The sequence below is a fragment of the Macaca fascicularis genome, chromosome 16 (assembly GCF_037993035.2).
Source record: "Macaca fascicularis isolate 582-1 chromosome 16, T2T-MFA8v1.1".
NCBI classification, from domain to species: domain Eukaryota; kingdom Metazoa; phylum Chordata; class Mammalia; order Primates; family Cercopithecidae; genus Macaca; species Macaca fascicularis.
This window is the reverse complement of record NC_088390.1, coordinates 38558634-38579349: the sequence shown is the minus strand read 5'-3', so window position 1 is coordinate 38579349 and position 20716 is coordinate 38558634. Positions and strand designations below refer to the sequence as shown.

At 40.6% G+C, this 20716-nt stretch overlaps 1 protein-coding gene across 26 annotated transcripts in view; it reads right to left on the bottom strand.

The window, feature by feature from the left end:
- RHOT1 (ras homolog family member T1) overlaps positions 1-20716 on the bottom strand; it is a 107823-nt gene that overhangs the window by 62125 nt on the left and 24982 nt on the right. For 13 of the 26 annotated variants that reach the window (XR_006693083.2, XR_010581773.1, XR_006693084.2 and 10 more), the window contains exons 2-8: positions 13378-13436; positions 10262-10343; positions 8753-8796; positions 8107-8160; positions 7909-7961; positions 3520-3628; positions 3106-3207 (exon numbers count right to left, since the gene is read on the bottom strand). Coding sequence is in view for 20 of the 26 variants with exons in the window: in XM_045375163.2 (XP_045231098.2) it covers positions 3106-3207; positions 3520-3628; positions 7909-7961; positions 8107-8160; positions 8753-8796; positions 10262-10343; positions 13378-13436 (503 nt within the window). In the remaining 6 variants the exon portion in view is untranslated. Of the gene's footprint in view, positions 1-3105; positions 3208-3519; positions 3629-7908; positions 7962-8106; positions 8161-8752; positions 8797-10261; positions 10344-13377; positions 13437-20456; positions 20581-20716 lie in introns of all 26 variants that reach the window. The other 13 variants (XR_012425504.1, XR_012425503.1, XM_074018969.1 and 10 more) reach the window with 2 other exon arrangements.

The following is a 20716-nucleotide window of genomic DNA, read 5'->3' as shown; positions in this document are numbered from 1 at the left end:
AGGCCAGGAGTGTTGGCTCAGGCCTGTACTCCCAGCACTTTGAGAGGCTAGATGGGAGAACTGTTTGAGGCCAGGAGTTTGAGACCAGCCTGGGCAACATAGTGAGATCTTGACTTTACAAGAAAATTTAAAAATTAGCTGGGCACGGTGGCATGTGCCTGTAGTCCCAACTACTCAGGAGGCTGAGGTGGGAGTGAAAGGAGCTGGGCACATTCCTCAGCCCCGGGCTCAAAACTCCCTGAGCCTAGCACAAACACATCCCATCCTCCCATCCCACCACCATATATCTCTCAAACTCCCTGAGCTCAGTACAAACACCACCTGGAAAGTCTCCGATAAGGAGACAGCCGTTCAAGGTTACTGAAAGCGCAGGAGCCAAAAGAATTTCTTTGTTCCCCTACAACTTTCGGGCTATAAAAAGCAAACGCTCGCATTGTTCGGGGCCCTCTTGTATACTGTGTAAAGGAGGGACCAAGTTCGAACTTGTAGTAAAGATCCTTGCCGCTTGGCTTTGACTCTGGACTCTGGTGGTCTTCTTTGGGGAACAAACAGTCTGGGCATAACAGGAGGATGGCCTGAGCCTTGGAGTTTGAGGCTGCAGTGAGTTATGATCACACCACTGTGCTCCAGCCTGGGCCACAAAGCAAGATCTTGTCTCTAAATTAAAAAAAAAAAAAAAAAAAAAAAAGGCCAGGTATGGTGGTTCACACCTGTAATCCCAACACTTTGGGAGGCCAAGGCAGGTGGATTGCTTGAGCCTAGGAGTTTAAGACCAACCTGGGCAACATGGTGAAACCCCATCTTCTTCTAAAAATACAAAAATTAGTTGGATGTGGTGGTACACACATGTAATCCCAACTATTTGGGAGGCTGAGGTGGGAGGATTGCTGAAGCCAGGAAGTTGAGGGGGCAGTGAGCTGTGAATGCACTACTGCACTCTAGCCTGGGCAACACAGTAAGTCCTTGACCCCCAAAAAAAAGAACAAGCCAGGAGCAGTGGCTCGTGCCTGTAATTCCAGCACTTTGGGAGGCCGAGGAAGGAGGATCACCTGAGGGTGGGTGTTCAAGACCAGCCTGACCAACGTGGAGAAACCCCATAACTACTAAAAATACAAAATTAGTAGGGTGTAGTGGCCCTTGCCTGTAATTCCAGCTACTCGGGAGGCTGAGGCAGGAGAATCACCTGAACCCAGGAGGCGGAGGTTGTGGTGAGCCAAGATTGCACCATTGTACTCCAGCCTGGGTGACAAGAGCAAAACTCTGTCTCAAAAAAAAAAAAAAAGAAAGAAAGAGAAAAACTAGTCAGGTATGGGTAGTGTGTGCCTATACTTCCAGCTACTTGAGAGGTTTAGGTGGGATGACTGCTTGAGCCAGGATTTTGAGGTTATAGTAAGCTGTAATCATGCCACTGCACCCCCCAGCCTGGGTGACAGCAAGACCCTGTCTTCAAAAAAAAAAAACCAAACAAGTGTTCAAACAAAAACTTGTATTGAATGTTTACAACAGTCTATTCATGATAGCCTGAAAGTAGAAACTACTCAATATCCATCAACAGATATGGGGATAAACTAAATATGATGTATCCAGCTAGGTGTGGTGGCTCACACCTGTAATCCCAGCACTCTTGGAGGCAAAGGTAGAGGCGGGAAGATTGTTTGAGCCCAGGAGTTTGAGACCAGCCTGGGCAACATGGCAAAATCCTGTCTTTACAAAAAATAAAATGAAAAAAAAAAAATCAACTGGGCACAGTGGCGAACGCCTATAGTCCTAGCTACTCCGGAGGCTAAGGCGGGAGGATCACTTGAGCCCAGGAGCTTGCGGTTGCAGTGTGCTGTGATCACACCACTGCTCTCCAGCCTGGGTGACAGAATGAGACTCTGTCTCAAAAAATAATAAAAATAAAAATAAAATAAAACCCACCAAAGACTTGGTGTATCCATAAAATGATTATCGGGCCATAAAAAGAAATGAAATACTGACACATGCTATAACGTGGATATACCTTGAAAATATTATGCTAAGTAAAAGAAGCCAGAAACAAAAGACCACATATTGTATAAGTCCATTTATATAAAATGTCCAGAGAGGCAAATCCACAGAGACAGAAGGTAGATTGGTGCTGGCCAGGGGTTGAGTAAGGGGACAATGGGGAGTGACTGCTAATGGGTACAGGGTTTCTCTTTGGGGTGATGAAAACTTCTGAAATTAGAGTGTGGTGATGATTGCATAACTTTGTGAATATACTAAAAACCACGGAATTGTATAACTTTAAAAGGATGAATTTTAAGGTACTTGAAATATATCTCAAAAAGATTTAGTTTTTCAATGTCTATGGCAAAATATTAAATTTTGGATATTTCAATAAGGAGTTACTGTGTTTCTTAGCTATAAAATAAAAGCAGCTGGGCGCAGTGGCTCACGCCTGTAATCCCAGCACTTTGGGAGGCCCAGGCAGGCAGATCACTTGAGGTCAGGAGTTCAAGATCAGCCTGGGCAACATGTGAAACCCTGTCTCTATTAAAAATACAAAAATTAGCCGAGTATGGTGGCGCATGCCTGTGATCCCAGCTACTTTGGCAGGCTGAAGCATGAGAATCACTTGAACCCCAGAGGTGGAGGTTGCAGTGAGCCGAGATCCAGATCGTGCCACTGCACTCCAGCCTGAGTGACAGAGTGAGACTCTGTCTCAAAAGAAAAAAAAACAAAAACAAAAGGAGTAGTCACATTGTATTAATGTTGCGCCTATGTCAAAAAACTATATAAGATTTTTGTTTGTGTGTGTTTTTCAATTTGTAGATTTTATAGTAGCAAAACAAGAAGACCATTAGCTAAGTCTTTGGACTTTTTTGTTGTTACTGTTGCCAATTCTTCTGTTTGTTTTAATGGCACTTCCTGAAGCAGTACTTGATTAGATTCCATTGATGTGGAAAATACTATGAATATTTAATGTGAATGTCATTGAAGAAGAGTACCTGGTAAATGTAACCATTTAATAAGCAATAAATTTAAATTTTAGCAGTTTAATCTCTACACAAATACTGAAAATCACTACCTTACTCGAGTTACTACATACACATTCCAGCCCCTATAAACATAGCCTGTTACCTCCTTCTCCTCTGGGCAGTACAGGGGCCCTGTAGGATGAAGAACAGCTTTCTGTGCATAATAAAAGAGCTCTGATATGTTCTTCAGGTTTTTCGCTGAACACTGAAAAAAATAAAATTAAAATTTTACACTCTGAAATCAATTAGGAGAGCTAAAAACAATTTTCAAACTATCACCATATGGCAAAAGAAAGATTCCTTGAAAAAAAATGAAAAATGCATCTTTGTGGACATCACAATATGAATGTCTAGAAAGAGCTCAGAGGCCAACTCCAACTTCTCTGTTTTATTTGGTTTACATGACTTTACAAAGAGCAGGAAATTTATTCCATTCCACATTGTCCCCCCTATTTAAAACCCCAATTTAGTAAGAATTCATCAAAAATAAATTTTCAAATCAAATTATGAGGCATACCTCCACACAGGTTTCTATTTCTGTATACTGGTTCATAATAGGAAGGATGGTCTCCATACTACTATATTCCACCAGATCAGATTTGTTCCCAACCAATATTAAAGGCAACCTAAAATAAACAGGGCACATTGTAATAAGGAAGGCAAAAGACATTAGATTTATATTTTAATTTACATCATAACCCATTCTAACTAAAAAGTTTTTATTTAATCTTCTCAACAACACGAACCTTCCTCTACAGTCATGTCAAGCCCCCTAGATAACATGTATTTACTCAACATGTTATCTGTTGAGCACCTATTATAAGCCACATACTGCTCCAAGTATTAAGGACACAAGACAGAAGGTCTCTACCCATTCTGTTTTGTTTTTTGTTTTCTTGAGACAGGGTCTAGCTCTGTTGTCCAGGCTGGAGTGCAGTGGCAGGAACACAGCTCACTGCAACCTCAAATTCCTATGCTCAAGTGATCCACTCGCCCTAGCCTCCCTAGTAGCTAGGACTATAGGTACAAGCCACTACACTCAGCTAATTAAAAAAAATTTTTTTGTAGAGAAGGGTCTAGCTACATTGCCTAGGCTAGTCTCAAACTTCTGGCCTCCCAAAGTGTTGGGATTATAGGCATGAGCTACCATGCCTGGGCAGATCCAGAAACCTGACCATTCCAATAGTGAAAAACAGAAAATGAGCAATAAGCAAATAAAATAATTTCCAATTCAATAAGTACTATGCAAGAAATAAACAGGGCGATAGAGTAGTGGGAAGGAGCTAGTTATGTATAATAATTAAGGAAAACCCCCTATGTAAAGGTGACATTTGAGCCAAGGGGTGAAGGATAAGATGAAATCTGCCATGTAAAGAGTCAGGGAAGAGCAAGCCAGGAGGAAGGAACAGCATGTGCAAAGGCCCCAAACTGAAAAAACATCCTGATGGGGCCAAACAACAGGAAAATGCCAGAATGGCTACAGAGTACTGAGTAAAGAGAAAAAGGTATACAATGGGGTTAGAAAGAGGATCAAAGGTCAGACACATAAGAACTTAACAAGCTGCAGTAAGGAGTGTAGGTTTTATTGTTAGTGTAAAATGGGAAGCCACTGAATGGTTCTAAGAAGGGGGTTAACATTTTTAAGTGCAGTGATTTTTAGAGCTATATACTGAAATATTTACAACATGAAAATAATATCTCTATTTGCTTCAAAATAATCTCAGCAGGAGGGGTAATAGATGAAACAAGACTGGCCATGAGTTAATTGTTGAAGCTGGATAACAGGTATGTACCTCAGTATATGTTACATTTTTTCACTAACAAATTTTTTTTTTTTTTTTTTTTTGAGACGGAGTCTCGCTCTGTCGCCCAGGCTGGAGTGCAGTGGCCAGATCTCAGCTCACTGCAAGCTCCGCCTCCCGGGTTTACTCCATTCTCCTGCCTCAGCCTCCCAAGTAGCTGGGACTACAGGCGCCTGCCACCTCACCCGGCTAGTTTTTTTTAATGTATTTTTAGTAGAGACGGGGTTTCACCGTGTTCGCCAGGATGGTCTCGATCTCCTGACCTTGTGATCCGCCTGTCTCGGCCTCCCAAAGTGCTGGGATTACAGGCTTGAGCCACCGCGCCCGGCCACAAATTTTTAAAAATATAATAGTAACTTGGATTACAGCAGTGACAGTAAAGATGAAAAGGAAAATATTCAAATTTCAGATATATTTTATAAGACAGAAACAGCTGATAGGTTAGATATGAAGATTGAGGGAAAAGCAGAAACCAAGAAAAATACTTAGGTTTTGGCTGGAAAAAAATGGGTAGATCTCAAAAGATAGAGAAGATTGAGGATAATTTTTTGTTTCTGTTTTTGGCAGGGAGTAGACCAGGAATTAAAGATTCTGATCTTTAATTCCTTTTTTTTTTTTTTTTTTTTGAGACGGAGTCTCACTCTGTCACCCAGGCTGGAGTGCAGTGGCCGGATCTCAGCTCACTACAAGCTACAATGTTGTGATCTTGGCTCACTGCAACCTCCGCCTCCCGGGTTCACGCCATTCTCCTGCCTCAGCCTCCTGAGTAGCTGGGACTACAGGCGCCTGCCACCTCGCCCGGCTAAGTTTTTTTTGTATTTTTAGTAGAGACGGGGTTTCACTGTGTTAGCCAGGATGGTCTCGATCTCCTGACCTTGTGATCCGCCCGTCTCGGCCTCCCAAAGTGCTGGGATTACAGGCTTGAGCCACCGCGCCCGGCTCTGATCTTTAATTCCTAAAGATCTAAAGTTAAATCTGATAAGCCTATGGGGGAAAATCTTAATGGGGATATTAAGGAGGACCAACCTAGTGGAGAACTGTTGTGAATCCTGCAAGAGAGCTTGGAGGGAAAGCAAATCATCCTGCTGGAACTCTAGACTGCAACAGAAGCACTTTAAAGCATTTAGCTTACCTAACCCTTGGTGTGCCATTATGCTTGAAAAGACTGACCACCATATAGCCCAAATATAAATTCCTAACAGAACCAGGAGGGTTTCCAAAAATGTAGTGGTTTGTAACCAAAGGTGTGCATCAGAGTAATTTATGGAGCTTAAAAATATATATATATATATATGTATATATATGTCTGGTACAGCAGCTCACGCCTGTAATCTCAGCACTTTGGGAGGCCAAGGCGGAAGGATTGCTTGAGTTCTGCCAGGAGCTTAAGACTATCCTGGATGACTTAGTGAGACCCTGTTTCTACAAAAGTTTTTTAAAAATTAGGTGTGGTGGCACACACTTGCAGTCCCAGCTACTTGGGAGGCTGTCATGGTAAAGCCAAAATTTTTTAATTCAGTGGTCCAAGGTGGTGCTTGATAGATCTTAGCAAAACTGCCCTCTCTTAAAGATTCCCTCCCAGAAATGGCTCAAGGAAGAGCAAGAAAAGCAGATATTAGGAGCATATGGGTATTGGATCCCCCAAGGCAGCTCTGTCCAATACAACATTCTATGATGGTGGAAATGCTCTTTATCTCTACTCTCCATTACTGTAACCATTAGTCACATGTGGCTATGTGCACCTGAAATGTGGCTAAGTGTATCCGAGGAACAAGTTTTAGTTTTATTAATTTTAATTAATTTAAAGTTAAATCACCACAACTGACGAGAGGTTACTACATTGGACAGCACAGTTGTAAAGGGTCATTCTTTCCTTTCCACCTTGTCAAATCATCACAAAGTTAAAACCATGATAAAAGACAAGCCATACAATGCCACAGCATTGTTCACAGCACATATAATGTCATCTGTCTCCCTTCCAAAATATGTAAGACAGAGGGTTAATGACCATAGTCATATGTTTAGAACCAGATCTTTAGAGTTTCAAGGCACGAAAATGGCCAACTAAAAGATAAATCTAAAAAATTGAGAAAAGGACCAAATGTGTACAATACATAGGTATTAGTCTGATTTTCCTATTTAAAAAGATTCAGGCTGGGCACAGTAGCTCATGCCTGTAATACCAGCACTTTGGGAGACCAAGGTGAGCAGATCATTTGAGGTCATGAGTTTGAGACCAGACTGACCAATGTGCGAAACCCTCTCTACTAAATAATACAAAAATTAGGCAGGCGTTAGTGGTACGTGCTTGTAGTGCCAGTTACTCAGGAGGCTGAAGCATGAGAATCACTTGAATCCGGGCGGTGGAGGCTGCAAGGAGCCACGATCACGCCCCTACACTCCAGCCTGGGTGATAAAGCAAGACTCTGCCTCAAAATTAATTAATTAATTAATTAATCTGAGACTTTTCAAGCAGCAGTTTGACAAAGAGAAATGTAAGATTTATGACCAAAATAATCTGTCTGTTTGTTTGTTTGTTTGTTTGTTTGAGACGGAGTCTCGCTCTGTCCTGGGGCTGGAGCGCAGTGGCCGGATCTCAGCTCACTGCAAGCTCCGCCTCCCGGGTTTACGCCATTCTCCTGCCTCAGCCTCCCGAGTAGCTGGGATTACAGGCGCCCGCCACCTCACCCGGCTAGTTTTTTGTATTTTTTAGTAGAGACGGGGTTTCACCGTGTGAACCAGGATGGTCTCAATCTCCTGACCTCGTGATCCGCCCGTCTCGGCCTCCCAAAGTGCTGGGATTACAGGCTTAGCCACCGCGCCCAGCCAAAAATAATCTGTCTGAAGTTGTGAATCATTATATCAGAGTTCTGTTTCTTGCTTTGCTCTCAAGTATATTTACTGCCTCAAATGAGTCCCCCCAGCAAAGGCATGTGGGTGTGTGTATGAACAGACAGAAAAACTGACAGATAAGGCAAATATGGCAAAATCTTAACTAGTAAATTTAAGTGACGGATTTAGGGAAGGTCAGTGTACTACTTCCCGTACCTTTACTGCAAGCTTTAAACTTTTTAACATAAAAAGTTTGAGAGAGGAAAACATACCTGCTGTCTTTGTCTGTTCTTTCATTTATGAGAGGAATCCATCGACTTGTTACCTAAAATGAAAATTAACAAGCGCTTAGCCATGATGAGGATCTTTACAAAACACTCTTACCTTAGACCCCTAAAATTCTAAACTGAGGATCAACTTTGGAAGCGCTCCACTGAAACCAACTATAGTGAAAAAAAGGTCACACCTACCTTATCAATAGAATGCTTGTTGTTAACGGCATACACTATACAGATGACATTAGCCTTGAAGAAAAATTAACAAATTAGCAGTATCTAAAAATAATAAAAATGGAGACAGCACTTAATTAGCAACTTGTTAATATATTTGGGAGAAAGGAAGAAAAAATTTAAAAGCTAAAACAAAAAAACAAAAAATGAATTAGCTGGCCTCTAAGAGAAAATGTTCCTAAGGACTTAAAGCAAAAACACATACTCAGTAACAGCCATAACAACAAAGAACTGAAAAAGAACTCTTGGTAATTAAGAGAATGAAGAAGGGATGGGGTGGATCACTTGAGGCCAGGAGTTTGAGACCAGCCTGGTTAACATGGCAAAACCCTATCTCTACTAAAATACAAAAATTAGCTGGGCATGGTGGTGCATGCCTGTAATCTCAGCTACTCAGGAGGCTGAGGCATAAGAATCGCTTGAGCCTGCAAGATGGAGGTTGCAGTAAGGCAAAAAATTGCACCACTGCACTCCAGCCTGGGTGACAGTGAGACACGGTCCCAAAAAAACAAAAACAAAAAACAAAAAGAGAATGAAAAAGGCAGGCTCATAAAATCATCACCGTTTTTCTACACAAAAACCCATACCTCTGTTTTTTAAAGCTCACCTGTGATATTTCTTGATGAAGTTGTTCATCACTCTGTTCTGCTTCTACAAACGACAAAAAGTCAATGTTTCATATTGCAAACACTTTCATAAAAACTAATGGCCAAGTTAAATTCTATGCAACACCCATCTAACATCCCTCAAAATGACATGGTATAGCAAACACAAGGGAAAGCCAAGGGAAGTAAAGGTTGAACTATGATAAGGCAGCTGGCACTGAAAGACGAGTCTCTAAAAGGATAACTCAGGCATGGAACAGCAGAAGCACTGTGTAATAAATCTAGGCCAGCATCTGATTCAGAGTTGAAAAGGGTCAGGCAAAGGACCTCAGAAATCCAAGCTAGCAGACTGGGTGCTTAAGAGTTAAAAGCTCAGACAAAGCATCTATACACACAGGATCAAAAGGCAGGTGAGATTCTGGGTAATACAAGCTTAAGATCTAGATAGCAAGTGGGAGTAATAATAACCAGGACCCAGAGGCAAAACTACAGCTTGATAGTGAAGTGATGAGAATTCCCTCTCTAGCATGTATCTTTAGCTAGGACTGGTCTCAATGGGTAGGTGTGCCTGTAACTCCACGGATGTGGGGATATGAATGATACAGCTAGGATAGAAAGCAAATAATTAAAGAGCAAAGCAATTACTGACATATTGATTTAGACCACCTTAGGTTACATATATCTTCCCCTAAAAATGCCTGTTACTTCTGACATATAAACTAATACCATACATGAATTCAATGGTATTTTATACTATGCTAAATAACAGGCCATATTTTTAATATCTTTCCATGTTAAGTAATCAATGGGTTAAGGCTTCAATTCTAATACTGAAGTGAATCTAATTATATGGCTATACATATTGAAGAATAATTCTGTAAATAAATCTAGTTATGAGATTGATTGTAGCAGAAGGCATTCACCTCCCTCAGCTTCCAGTACAGTGCTGTCCAACATACAGACAACGCAAGTCACATACATAGTTTTCAATTTTTTAGTAGCAACCTTTAAAAAGGTAAGTAAAAAAAGGTAAAATTAAATTTAATTAAATTTAAATTAAATTTAAAATAAATAATTTTAAATAAAATTAAAATTAAATTAAATTTAACCCAAAATATCAAAAATATTTAAATTTCAACATGTACTCAACAGAAAAATTAATGAAATATTTTACATCCTTTTTTCATACTAAGTCTTCAAAATCCAGTTATATTTTACACTTAACAACACATTTTAATTTAGAACAGTCACATTTCAAGTGTTCAACAGCCAGAGGTATTATGGAACCCAACTTAGTAATCTGGGGACAAAGAACTGTCAGATGGAGGCACCCAGTGGGATATGGGGTAGAGGCTGACAGAGAGACATAAATGAGGTAAGAATCGTAAAGGATCATTTACTGCTACAGAGAAAAGACCACCTCTGGCAACATTTGTAGAAGCTCAGTAAGTATCTTTTTTCAAGTCTATTAAATTAACCTACACCTTCACCTACAAGAGGATATTCATTACCTGAGTAATCTACAATGTGTGTTGGAACTCTCTCTGGGGTGACATCAGCTGGAATGGTGATCTCTTCTGCCCTGGGAGGAACCTTCATTTACAAACAAATATAGAAAGAAAAAAGAAAAAAACCAACCTTTCAATATTATCACTCAAACTTGTAAGAGATGATATAAATTTATCTACACAGATTGAGTATTTCTTTTCTTTCTTTCTTTCTTTCGTTTTTTTTTGAGACGGAGTCTCGCTTTGTTGCCCAGGCTGGAGTGCAGTGGTCGGATCTCAGCTCACTGCAAGCTCCGCCTCCTGGGTTCACACCATTCTCCTGCCTCAGCCTCCCGAGTAGCTGGGACTACAGGCGCCCGCCACCTCGTCCGGCTAGTTTTTTGTATTTTTTAGTAGAGACGGGGTTTCACCGTGTTAGCCAGGATGGTCTCGATCTCCTGACCTCGTGATCCACCGGTCTCGGCCTCCCAAAGTGCTGGGATTACAGGCTTGAGCCACCGCGCCCGGCCTCTTTTTTTTTTTTTAACCGAGTCTCACTCTATGGCCCAGGCTGGAATGCAGTGGTGCAATCTCAGCTCACTGCAACCTCTGCTGCCTGGGTTCAAGTGATTCTCCTGCCTCAGCCTCCCGAGTAGCTGGGATTACAGGCACCTGCCACTGCGCCCAGCTAATTATTGTATTTTTAGTAGAGATGGGGTTTCACCATCTTGGCCAGGCTGGTCTTGAACTCCTGACCTTGTGATCCACCCGCCTCGGCCTCCCAAAGTACTGGGATCACAGGCTGAGTATCTCTAAGCCCAAAATTTGAAATCTGAAATGTTCCAAAATTTGAAACTTTTTAGCACTAACATGGTACTCAAAGCAAATGCTCATTGGAGTATTTCTGATTTTCAGATTAGGGAAATGCTCAACTGGTAAGTATAATGCTCATATTCCAAAATCTGAACAAATCTGAAATCTGAAACACTTCTGGTCCCAAGCATTTCAGATAAGGGATGCTCAACTTGTATTAGTCCCTCTCACCAATACCCATTTGTTGTACATGCAAGTGTTTATTTTTGTGCTTTACCACAGATGCAAATATATATTAAAACTGTATGATAAAAACATTTTTAATGCATATTTCTAACTACATAGACACAACACATTCAGGATACTTCAGATCTGACACGGACTCAAATAATTATTGAATTAATTTGGTGTTTCAGTGTTACATATTTTAAATATGTTGTTTTCATTCTATTTTGTTGAAGGCTGAAGATACTCTGCAAATGAGGAGGTATTTTAATCCAAAACAATCTGCAAATAAACCAACAGGTTATCAACATTCATTTCCTCTAGAAAATAATTGACTGGCTACATAAACCTTATGTTTGTTTGTTTTTTATTTATTTTTTGAGACAGGGTTTCGCTCTTGTTGCCTAGGCTGGAGTGCAATGGGACGATCTCAGCTCACTGCAACCTCTGCCTCTGGGTTCAAGCTATTCTCCTGCCTCAGCCTTCCAAGTAGCTGGGATTATAGGCATGCACCACCATGCCTGGCTAATTTTGTATTTTACTAGAGACGGGGTTTCACCATGTTGGCCAGGCTGGTCTTGAACTCCTGACCTCAAGTGATCCGCCCACCTCAGCCCCCCAAAGTGCTGGGATTACTGGCATGAGCCACCACATCCAGCCAAGCCTTATGTTTAATGATTCCATCTTTCACAAGGACTGAATTTTTTTTTTAATTAATTAAAAACCCTTCTAGATTACTTATAATCGCTAAAAAAGTGAAAAGATAAATTTAAAAAAACCAAAAACACAAAACCCTTATCCACAATCAAGAGGACTATGCTAAAACAATTCTAAACTAAAACTCTCACAGAAAACTTTTAGATGTTATATCCAGAGTAATTATAAATTAATGTTACTGATTCTACAAATAATACACGAAAATATACTTCATTTCTTAAATTAAGTAATTACTTATTTAACCACCTTGTCTAAGAGAAAAAAGGCAAAAAATAATAATAAATAGTCTTTTGGCAGCTGTAAATGTTGAAAACACTACCACATGATACATCAAATTCTTATTTGAACAATGAAATTATACAGATATTCCTATCTAAACTAGAGTAAAAGAAGGATAAATGTAAACTGTGACACTAATGATACCTGCTATGCAAGAAAGAGGGTAATTTGAAATTATTTTCATCCCATTGTACAAATTTCATTCCCTCTAATTATATGCTAACTTTATGTAAAGTTTAGCCAATAGCTCCTCACTCTAGAACTTCCAAAATGTAAATTTATTGCCAGTAATAATAAAACCGCCTTACTACCTTTGGTGGCACTTCCCTGCTATTAAATTCATCTCATTTGAGACCCATAACAATCCTTTGAGGTAGGCAAAGGTAGAATGAGGTCGTTTCATCATTTGTGAAATGAAGCAGGTAGATCATATTAAGGGTTTTCAAATATATGTATCATAATTCTAGTGGTTCCGACAAAAACACCTCACAGACCAGGGAGTGTCAGGCAGAAGGCAAGAAGGGATTCACACCTTTCCCCTTAACTTCAACTCATGGAATGCTCATTATCTTTTTTATATTTTGGGTTTATAAGCAACATTTTATTTTTAAGAAAGGGTTATAGAGCTTATATTATATCTATATCCCTTTCAGCTTCCATTTTATAGATGAGACAACTGAGGCACAGAGAGTACAAAGGTCCTAGACAAAGTCAAAGGAAGAAAATGCAAAAGACTTAGGTGAACTTAGATATAGGTTGGTTATTTATTCTATACTGTACTTCATAGACATAACTGATAAACAAATAGTAGCTTTTTAAAAAGTCCCAACTGGCAGGGCACAGTGGTACATCCCAGCACTCTGGGAAGCTGAGACAGGAGGATTGCTTGAGTCCAAGAGTTGGAGGTTGCAGTGGGCTATGATGGCACCACTGCACTCCAGCCTGGGCAATAGAGTGAGACCCTGTCTCTAAACAAGGAAGAAAAAAAGTCTCAACTGTCCAAAAGAAAGCACATAACACAGGCCAAAAGAGACAGAGTTCAGTTCATTTTAATTGGATTTTGATAATTTTTTTAAAAATTTAAATATGGAAATCAAAATGTTTACCTCTTCTGGAAATTCTTCACTGACCAGAGACATAATCAGTGATGTCTTCCCCACTCTAGCTGTGAAAAGAAAAATCGTTACTTTAATAAAGTGTTTAGGTTCTACATAAGCTCAATTCGGCAACCACATAAGGAAGTTTGTTACTCATTAGCTAAAATCTAAGGCATCCAAATTATCAAGTTTTAGTATAATACTTAAAAGTATATCTTTATGTTTAGAAAAGTCACACATACTCATTGTTTTTAAAAACTTGCCAAAATATATTCTGTAAAAGCACAAATCCCTCCTAACATCCTCTACTAACATTTTAATATTCTCCCAGATTTTTCCTATACTTATATTAACTTGCAATATTTTACCACAATGGAATCATAGTTATCACACTACTTTGCAATTTTCCTTTATCACTTAATTATGCATTTGGGCAGTATTTCATGTCAGTACATAAAAACTCCTAGGAGAAGAGAAGACAAAAGTTACTGGTTAATGGGTACATAGTTTTTGTTGAGGATAATAAAAAAAAGTTTTAAGTACAGATAGTGGTGATGGTTACACAACATTATGAATAAATTTAATGTTGCTGAATTGTATACTTACAGTTAATAAGTTATATATATTTTAAACAATTTTTAAAAGCAATAATAAACCCATTTTATATTTATATTTCTTAAAAATTTTTTTTTTTTTTTTGAGATGGAGTCTCACTGTGTTGCCTAGGCTAGAGTGCAGTGGCGCAATCTTAGCTCACTGCAATCTCCACTGCATGGGTTCATTCAAGCGATTTTCGTGCCTTAGCCTCCCAAGTAGCTGGGATTATAGGCATATGTCACCATGTCCAGCTAATTTTTGTATTTTTAGTAGAGACAGGGTTTCCCCATGTTGGCCAGGCTGGTCTCAAACTCCTGACCTCAGGTGATCTGCCTGCCTCGGCCTCCCAAAGTGCTGGGATTACAGGCGTGAGCTACCGCGCCCAGCCATCCTGCATTATTTTTGATAGTTGTATTAGAATCCACTGTATGATGTATTATAATTTATTAAGATAAACTCTTAACAAGGAACATTGGAATGGTTTCCAAGTTTTAACTTTTTTTTTTTTTTTTTTTTTGATTCAGGGTCCCACTCTGATTGCCCAAGCTGGAGTGCAGTGGTATGATTTTTTTCGCTCACTGCAGCCTCGACCTCCCCAGGCTCAGGTGATTCTCCCAGCTCAGCCTCCCGAGTAGCTGGGACTACAGGCAGATGCCACTACAATCAGATAATTTTTTTGTATTTTTAATAGAGACAGGGTTTCGTTATGTTGCCCAGGCTGGTCTCAAACTCCTGGACTCAAGCAATCCACCAACCTAAGCCTCCCAAAGTGCTGGGATTACAGGTGTGAGTCACTGCACCTAGCCCTAAGTTTTCACTTTTATAAACAATGCAACAATTAGTATTTCCACAGAATAAATTCCTAGAAGTAGAACTCAAGTTAGTGCACAAGATCTTTTTTATTTTTAACTGACATTGTTAAACTATCTCCAAAAACGAAAAAACCAATTTACATCCTCGTAAACAGAATATCAGAGTGCCCATTTCTATGCATCTCTACATTCTTTCTTCCATAGAGCATCATATTTAAAGGGTTAGTAACAAGGTAAAAGCAAAGAAAGTCTCCTATTACATTTTCTATTCTAGCAATTTTTTAATACACAAACTTTAAAATCTTAACTTTTATTATGAAATTTGACTTCTATTCCTGTCACTTTCTGATCATATAATTACTACTGTTAGACATTCAACTCATCAACTAAATCCTTTTGTGAATCTAGAGGAAAACAGTCCACATGCTTACTAATCTCTGCCATTATCAACAAATTATAGTTTCCAAAATTAAAGTCTAAATATAAAAGAAATGAAATTTTTTGAGTTAAGAAAAGTCCCATTCCCTTCTTAAACGATTAAAAGGAAGGATGAACACAAGCCAAGTCTCTGGGAAAATAGTGAATGTCTAGAACACAGGAAGGACAGTGAAAACAGCTTAGAGAATGCTATGAACAACTGAGTACCGCTGATAGAGGGATAGATTAGATGATTTAACAGGTGTCTTCTAGCTCTGATTTCTACAGGCCTTTTCAATTGACTTGTGTAAGGTTTGGGCCTTTTTCAAATGGCTGACCACAGGTCACATTTCACAGAGTTCTGATGATGTCCATGAATCCATCATCATAGAACCGCTAGAATCTAGTTAGCAATGTCAGTTTATTCAGCTCCCCAGAAAATTTTCAGATAAAGAACCTGGGATCCAGGACAGTCATTTTCTCCAAGTCTCACTAAAAGATTAGTTGCAGATTTAAGAGAATAACCCATCTCCTGATGGTCAAGTCAATGCTTTCTCTTTATTGTGCCATACTTAACATCAAAAGGGAATGGTGACCCCTAAAGCCATGTATCAGAATAATTTATGAGGCTTATATATATAATATATATAAATAAATATATTTTTATATATAAATATTATATATATTTGTGTGTGTGTGTGTGTGTGTATATGTCTGGTGCAGCGGCTCATGCCTGTAATCCCAGCACTTTGTGAGGCTGAAGTGGGAGGACTCTTTGAGGCCAGGAGTTCCAGACCAGCCTAGGTAACATAGTGAGACCCTGTCTCTACAAAACAGTTTTTAAAAAATTAGCCAGGTGTGGTGGCACACACTTGTAGTCCCAGCTATTTGGGAGGCTGAGGCGGGAGGACTGTTTGAGCACAGGAGTTGGAGAAGACAGTGCTCCATGATCCTACCATTGTACTCCAGCTGGGGTGACAGGGTGAAACTCTGTCTGAAGGAAAAAATATATGCGTGTGTATGTGAGAGAGAGTGTGTGTGTGTGCACTTTTCCTTTGTTTTCCTTTGAGATAGGGGTCTCTGTCACCTAGGTTGGAGCATAGTGGGATGATCATAGCTCACTGTAGCCTCGAACTCTTGGGCTCAAGCAATCCTCCTGCCTTAGCCTCCTGAATAGCTAGTACTACAGGCCACGCCGCCACATCCAGTGAATTTTTTTATTCTTTGTGGGGACAGGGTCTCACCATGTTGCCCAAGATGATCTTAAACTCCTGGCCTCAAGCAATCCTCCTGTCTTGGTCTCCCAAGTTGCTGGTATTATAGGACCCAACCAAGATTTTCAGTGTAGATGAAACAGCCTTATATCAGAAGAAGATGCCATCAATAGCTAGAGAGCAGACATCAATGCCTGGTTTCAAAGCTTAAACGGATAGGCTGACTCTTGTTAGGGGCTAATGCAGGTTGCCTTTAAATTGAAGCCAGTGGTCATTTGCCATTCTGAAAATCCTAGAGCCCTTAAAAATTATGCTCAATCTGGCCGGGCATGGTGGCTCGCACCTGTAATCTCAGTTACTCAGGAGGCTCCACCAAAAATACAAAAATTAACCAGGCGTTGTGGCAGGCGCCTGTAGTCCCAGCTACTCAGGAGGCTGAGGCAGGAGAATGGCATGAACCCATGAGGCGGAGTTTGCAGTGAGCCGAGATTGCACCACTGCACTCCAGCCTGAGCAACACAGCGAGACTTCAACTCAAAAAAAAAAAAAAATTATGCTCAATCTATTCTGCCTGCACTCTATAAATGGAATAACAAAGCCTGGATGACAATACATCTGTTTACAGAATGGTTTACTGAATATTTTAAGCCTACTACTGAGACCAACTCCTCAAAAAAAAGACTCCTTTCAAAATATTACTGCTCACTGACAATACACCTGTTCACCCAAGAGCACTGATGGAGACGTACGAGATTATTTTTGTGCCTGCTAACCAGACATCCGGTCTGCCGTCCATGGTTCAAGGAGTAATTATAACTTTCAAGACTTATTATTTAGGCTTACTATTTACATTTTGTAAGCCTATATATAGCTACCATAGACAGTGATTCCTCTGATGGATGTGGGCAAAGTAAACTAAAAACCTTCTGGAAATAATTCACTATTCTAGATGCCATTAAGAACATTCATGATTCATGGGAGGAGATCAAAGTAACATTATCAGGAGTTTGGAAGAAGTTGGTTCCAACCCTCACATGACTTTGAGGGATTCAAGACCTCAATGAAGGAATTGCAGATATGGTGGAAATAGCAAGAAAAGAGCTAGAATTAGAAGTGAAGTCTAAAAATGTGACTAAACTACTGCAATCTCATAATAAAACTTGAACAGATTAAGAGTTTATTATGGATGAGCAAAGAATGTGGTTTCTTGAGACAGAATCTAGTGGTGAAGATGCTGTGAGCAATACTGAAATGACAACAAACGACTTGGAATATTACAAACTTAGTTGATAAAGCAGCAGTAGGGTTTGAGGGGACTGACTCCAATTCTGAAAGAAGTTCCACTGTGGGTAAAATGCTATTAAATGGCATCACATGCTACAGAGAAACCTTTAGTGAAAGGAAGAGTCAATCGATGCAGCAAACATCATAGTTGTCTTATTTTAAGAAATTGCCACAGTCACCCCAGCCTTCAGCAATCACCACCCTAAACAGTCAGCAGCCATCAACCCTGAGGCAAGACTCTCCACCAGCAAAAAGGTTACAACTCATTGAAGGCTCAGATAATCATTAGCATTTTTTGACAATCAAGTATTTTTTAATTAAGGTATGTACATTTTTTAGACATTACATTACATACTTAACAGACTACTCATAGTATGAATATAACTTTTTTTTTTTTTTTAAGATAGAGTCTCGCTCTGTCACCCAAGCTGGAGTGCAGTGGCACAGTCTTGGCTCACTGCAACCTCTGCCACCCAGATTCAAGGAATTTTCATGCCTCAGCCACTTGAGTGGTTGGGATTCCAAGCATGTGCCACTACGTCTGGCTAAAGTTTTTTGTATTTTTAGTAGAGATGGGGTTTCACCTTGTTGGCCATGCAGGTCTTGAACTCCTGGTCTCAGGAGATCCGCCCATCTTGGCATCCCAAAGTGCTGGGATTACAGGCATGCACCACTGCACCCAGCCTGTCAACATAACTTTTATATGCACTGGGAAACCAAAAAAATTTGTAAGCCACTTTACTGTGGCAGTGTAGAACCAAACTCACAGTATCTCTGAAGTATGCCTGTTTATTTATTTATATATGAGTACAGAGTAACAGACTCCTGTATTATCCTATTATTTTATGGTTTGTCATTATTTGGAGGCCGAAGTTCCATTTCACTTCTAAAAATGACACTTATGCAGGTATAAGTCAACATGTGCAATATGATCCCATTTTAAAGATAAATATGTTTGTGCATAGAAAAAACCCTGGATGAATATATTATACTAACAGTGGTTATCTTGAAAAACAAACACAAAATTTTTGTAACTAGAAAAGATCAGTAACTTTTTTTTTTTTTTTTTTTTTTGAGACAGGGTCTCTCTCGATCACTCAGGCTGGAGTGTAGCGGCACAATCTTGGTTCACTGCAACTTCCACCTCCCAGGTTCAAGCCATTCTTGTGCCTCAGCCTCCCAAGTAGCTAGGATTACAGGTGTGTGCCACCATGCCTGGCTAATTTTTGTATTGTTGTTTTTGTTTTTGTTGTTGTTGTTGTTGTTAGTAGAGAGGGAGTTTCACCATGTTGGCCAGGCTGGTCTTGAACTCCTGGCCTGAAGTGATCTACCCGACTCGGCCTCCCTAAGTGCTGGGATTACAGGTGTGAGCCACCACGTCCAGCTTATTTATTTTTGAGACAGGGTCTCACTCTGTCACCCAGGTTGAAGTGCAGTTGTATCATCACAGCTCACTGTAGTTTTGACCTTCCAGGCTCAAATGATCCTCCCACCTCAGCCTCCTGGGTAGCTAGGACTACAGGTGTGCACTACTATACCTGGCTAATTTTCTGTATTTTTAGTAGAGACAGGGTTTCACTATGTTGCCCAGGCTGGTCTTGAATTCCTGGGCTCAAGCCATCTACCTGCCTCAGCCTCCCAAAGTGCTGGGACTACAGGTGTGAGCCACCACGCCCGGCCTCAATAAGTATTATTTTTAAAGTCCATTTTTGGTATTAAAAATTGGGATGTTAGGCTGGGCACAGTGGCTCAAGCCCATAATCCCAGCACTTTGGGAGGCCAAGGCAGACAGATCATGAGGTCAAGAGATCAAGACCATCCTGGTCAACATGGTGAAACCCCATCTCTATTAAAAATACAAATTGGCCGGGCGCGGTGGCTCAAGCCTGTAATCCCAGCACTTTGGGAGGCCGAGACGGGCGGATCACGAGGTCAGGAGATTGAGACCATCCTGGCTAACACGGTGAAACCCCGTCTCTACTAAAAATACAAAAAAATAAGCCGGGCGAGGTGGCGGGCGCCTGTAGTCCCAGCTGCTCGGGAGGCTGAGGCAGGAGAATGGCGCAAACCCGGGAGGTGGAGCTTGCAGTGAGCGGAGATCTGGCCACTGCACTCCAGCCTGGGCGACAGAGCGAGACTCCGTCTCAAAAAAAAAAAAAACAAAAAAAAACAAATTAGCTGGGCATGGTGGCACATGCCTGTAGTCCCAGCTGCTTGGGAGGCTGAGGCAGGAGAATCGCTTGAACCTGGGAGGTGGAGGCTGCAGTGAGCCAAGATCACACCACTGCACTCCAGCCTGGCAACAAAGCGAGACTCCGTAAAAAAAAAAAAAAAAAATTGGGATGTTAAAGATGACAACTAAAATTTACCCCAAAGTTGACAGGTTAAATGCATTCTTTCATCTTTTGATAAATACTTCTTCAGCAATTCTATAAGCCAGGCACTATTCTTGATCCTGGGGATACCACTGATCATGGCCACTAGGTGGTCCTCTCTACTTTTACATTACATTGTAACAGACTTAGATAGTTATCACCAATATAGTTAACATTCTTTTTTTTTTTTTTCCACTTTATTTTTCTTTAAGATGGAGTCTTGCTCTGTCGCCTAGACTGGAGTGCAGTGGCACGATCTCAGCTTATTGCAACCTCTGCCTCCCAGGTTCAAGTGATTCTCCTGCCTCAGCCTCCCAAGTAGCTGGGATTACAGGTGCACACCACCACGCCGGCTACTTTTTGTATTTTTAGTAGAGACAGGATTTTACCATATTGGCCAGGCTGGTCTCGAACTCTTGACCTTGTGATCTGCCCACCTCGGCCTCCCAAAGTGCTGGGATTACCAGGCGTGAGCCACTACGCCCAGCCTTGGCTAACATTCTTTTCACATATCTGGATAAAAAGAAAAATTTTTGCCGGGCGCGGTGGCTCACGCCTGTAATCCCAGCACTTTGGGAGGCCGAGGCGGGCGGATCACAAGGTCAGGAGATCGAGACCACGGTGAAACCCCGTCTCTATTAAAAATACA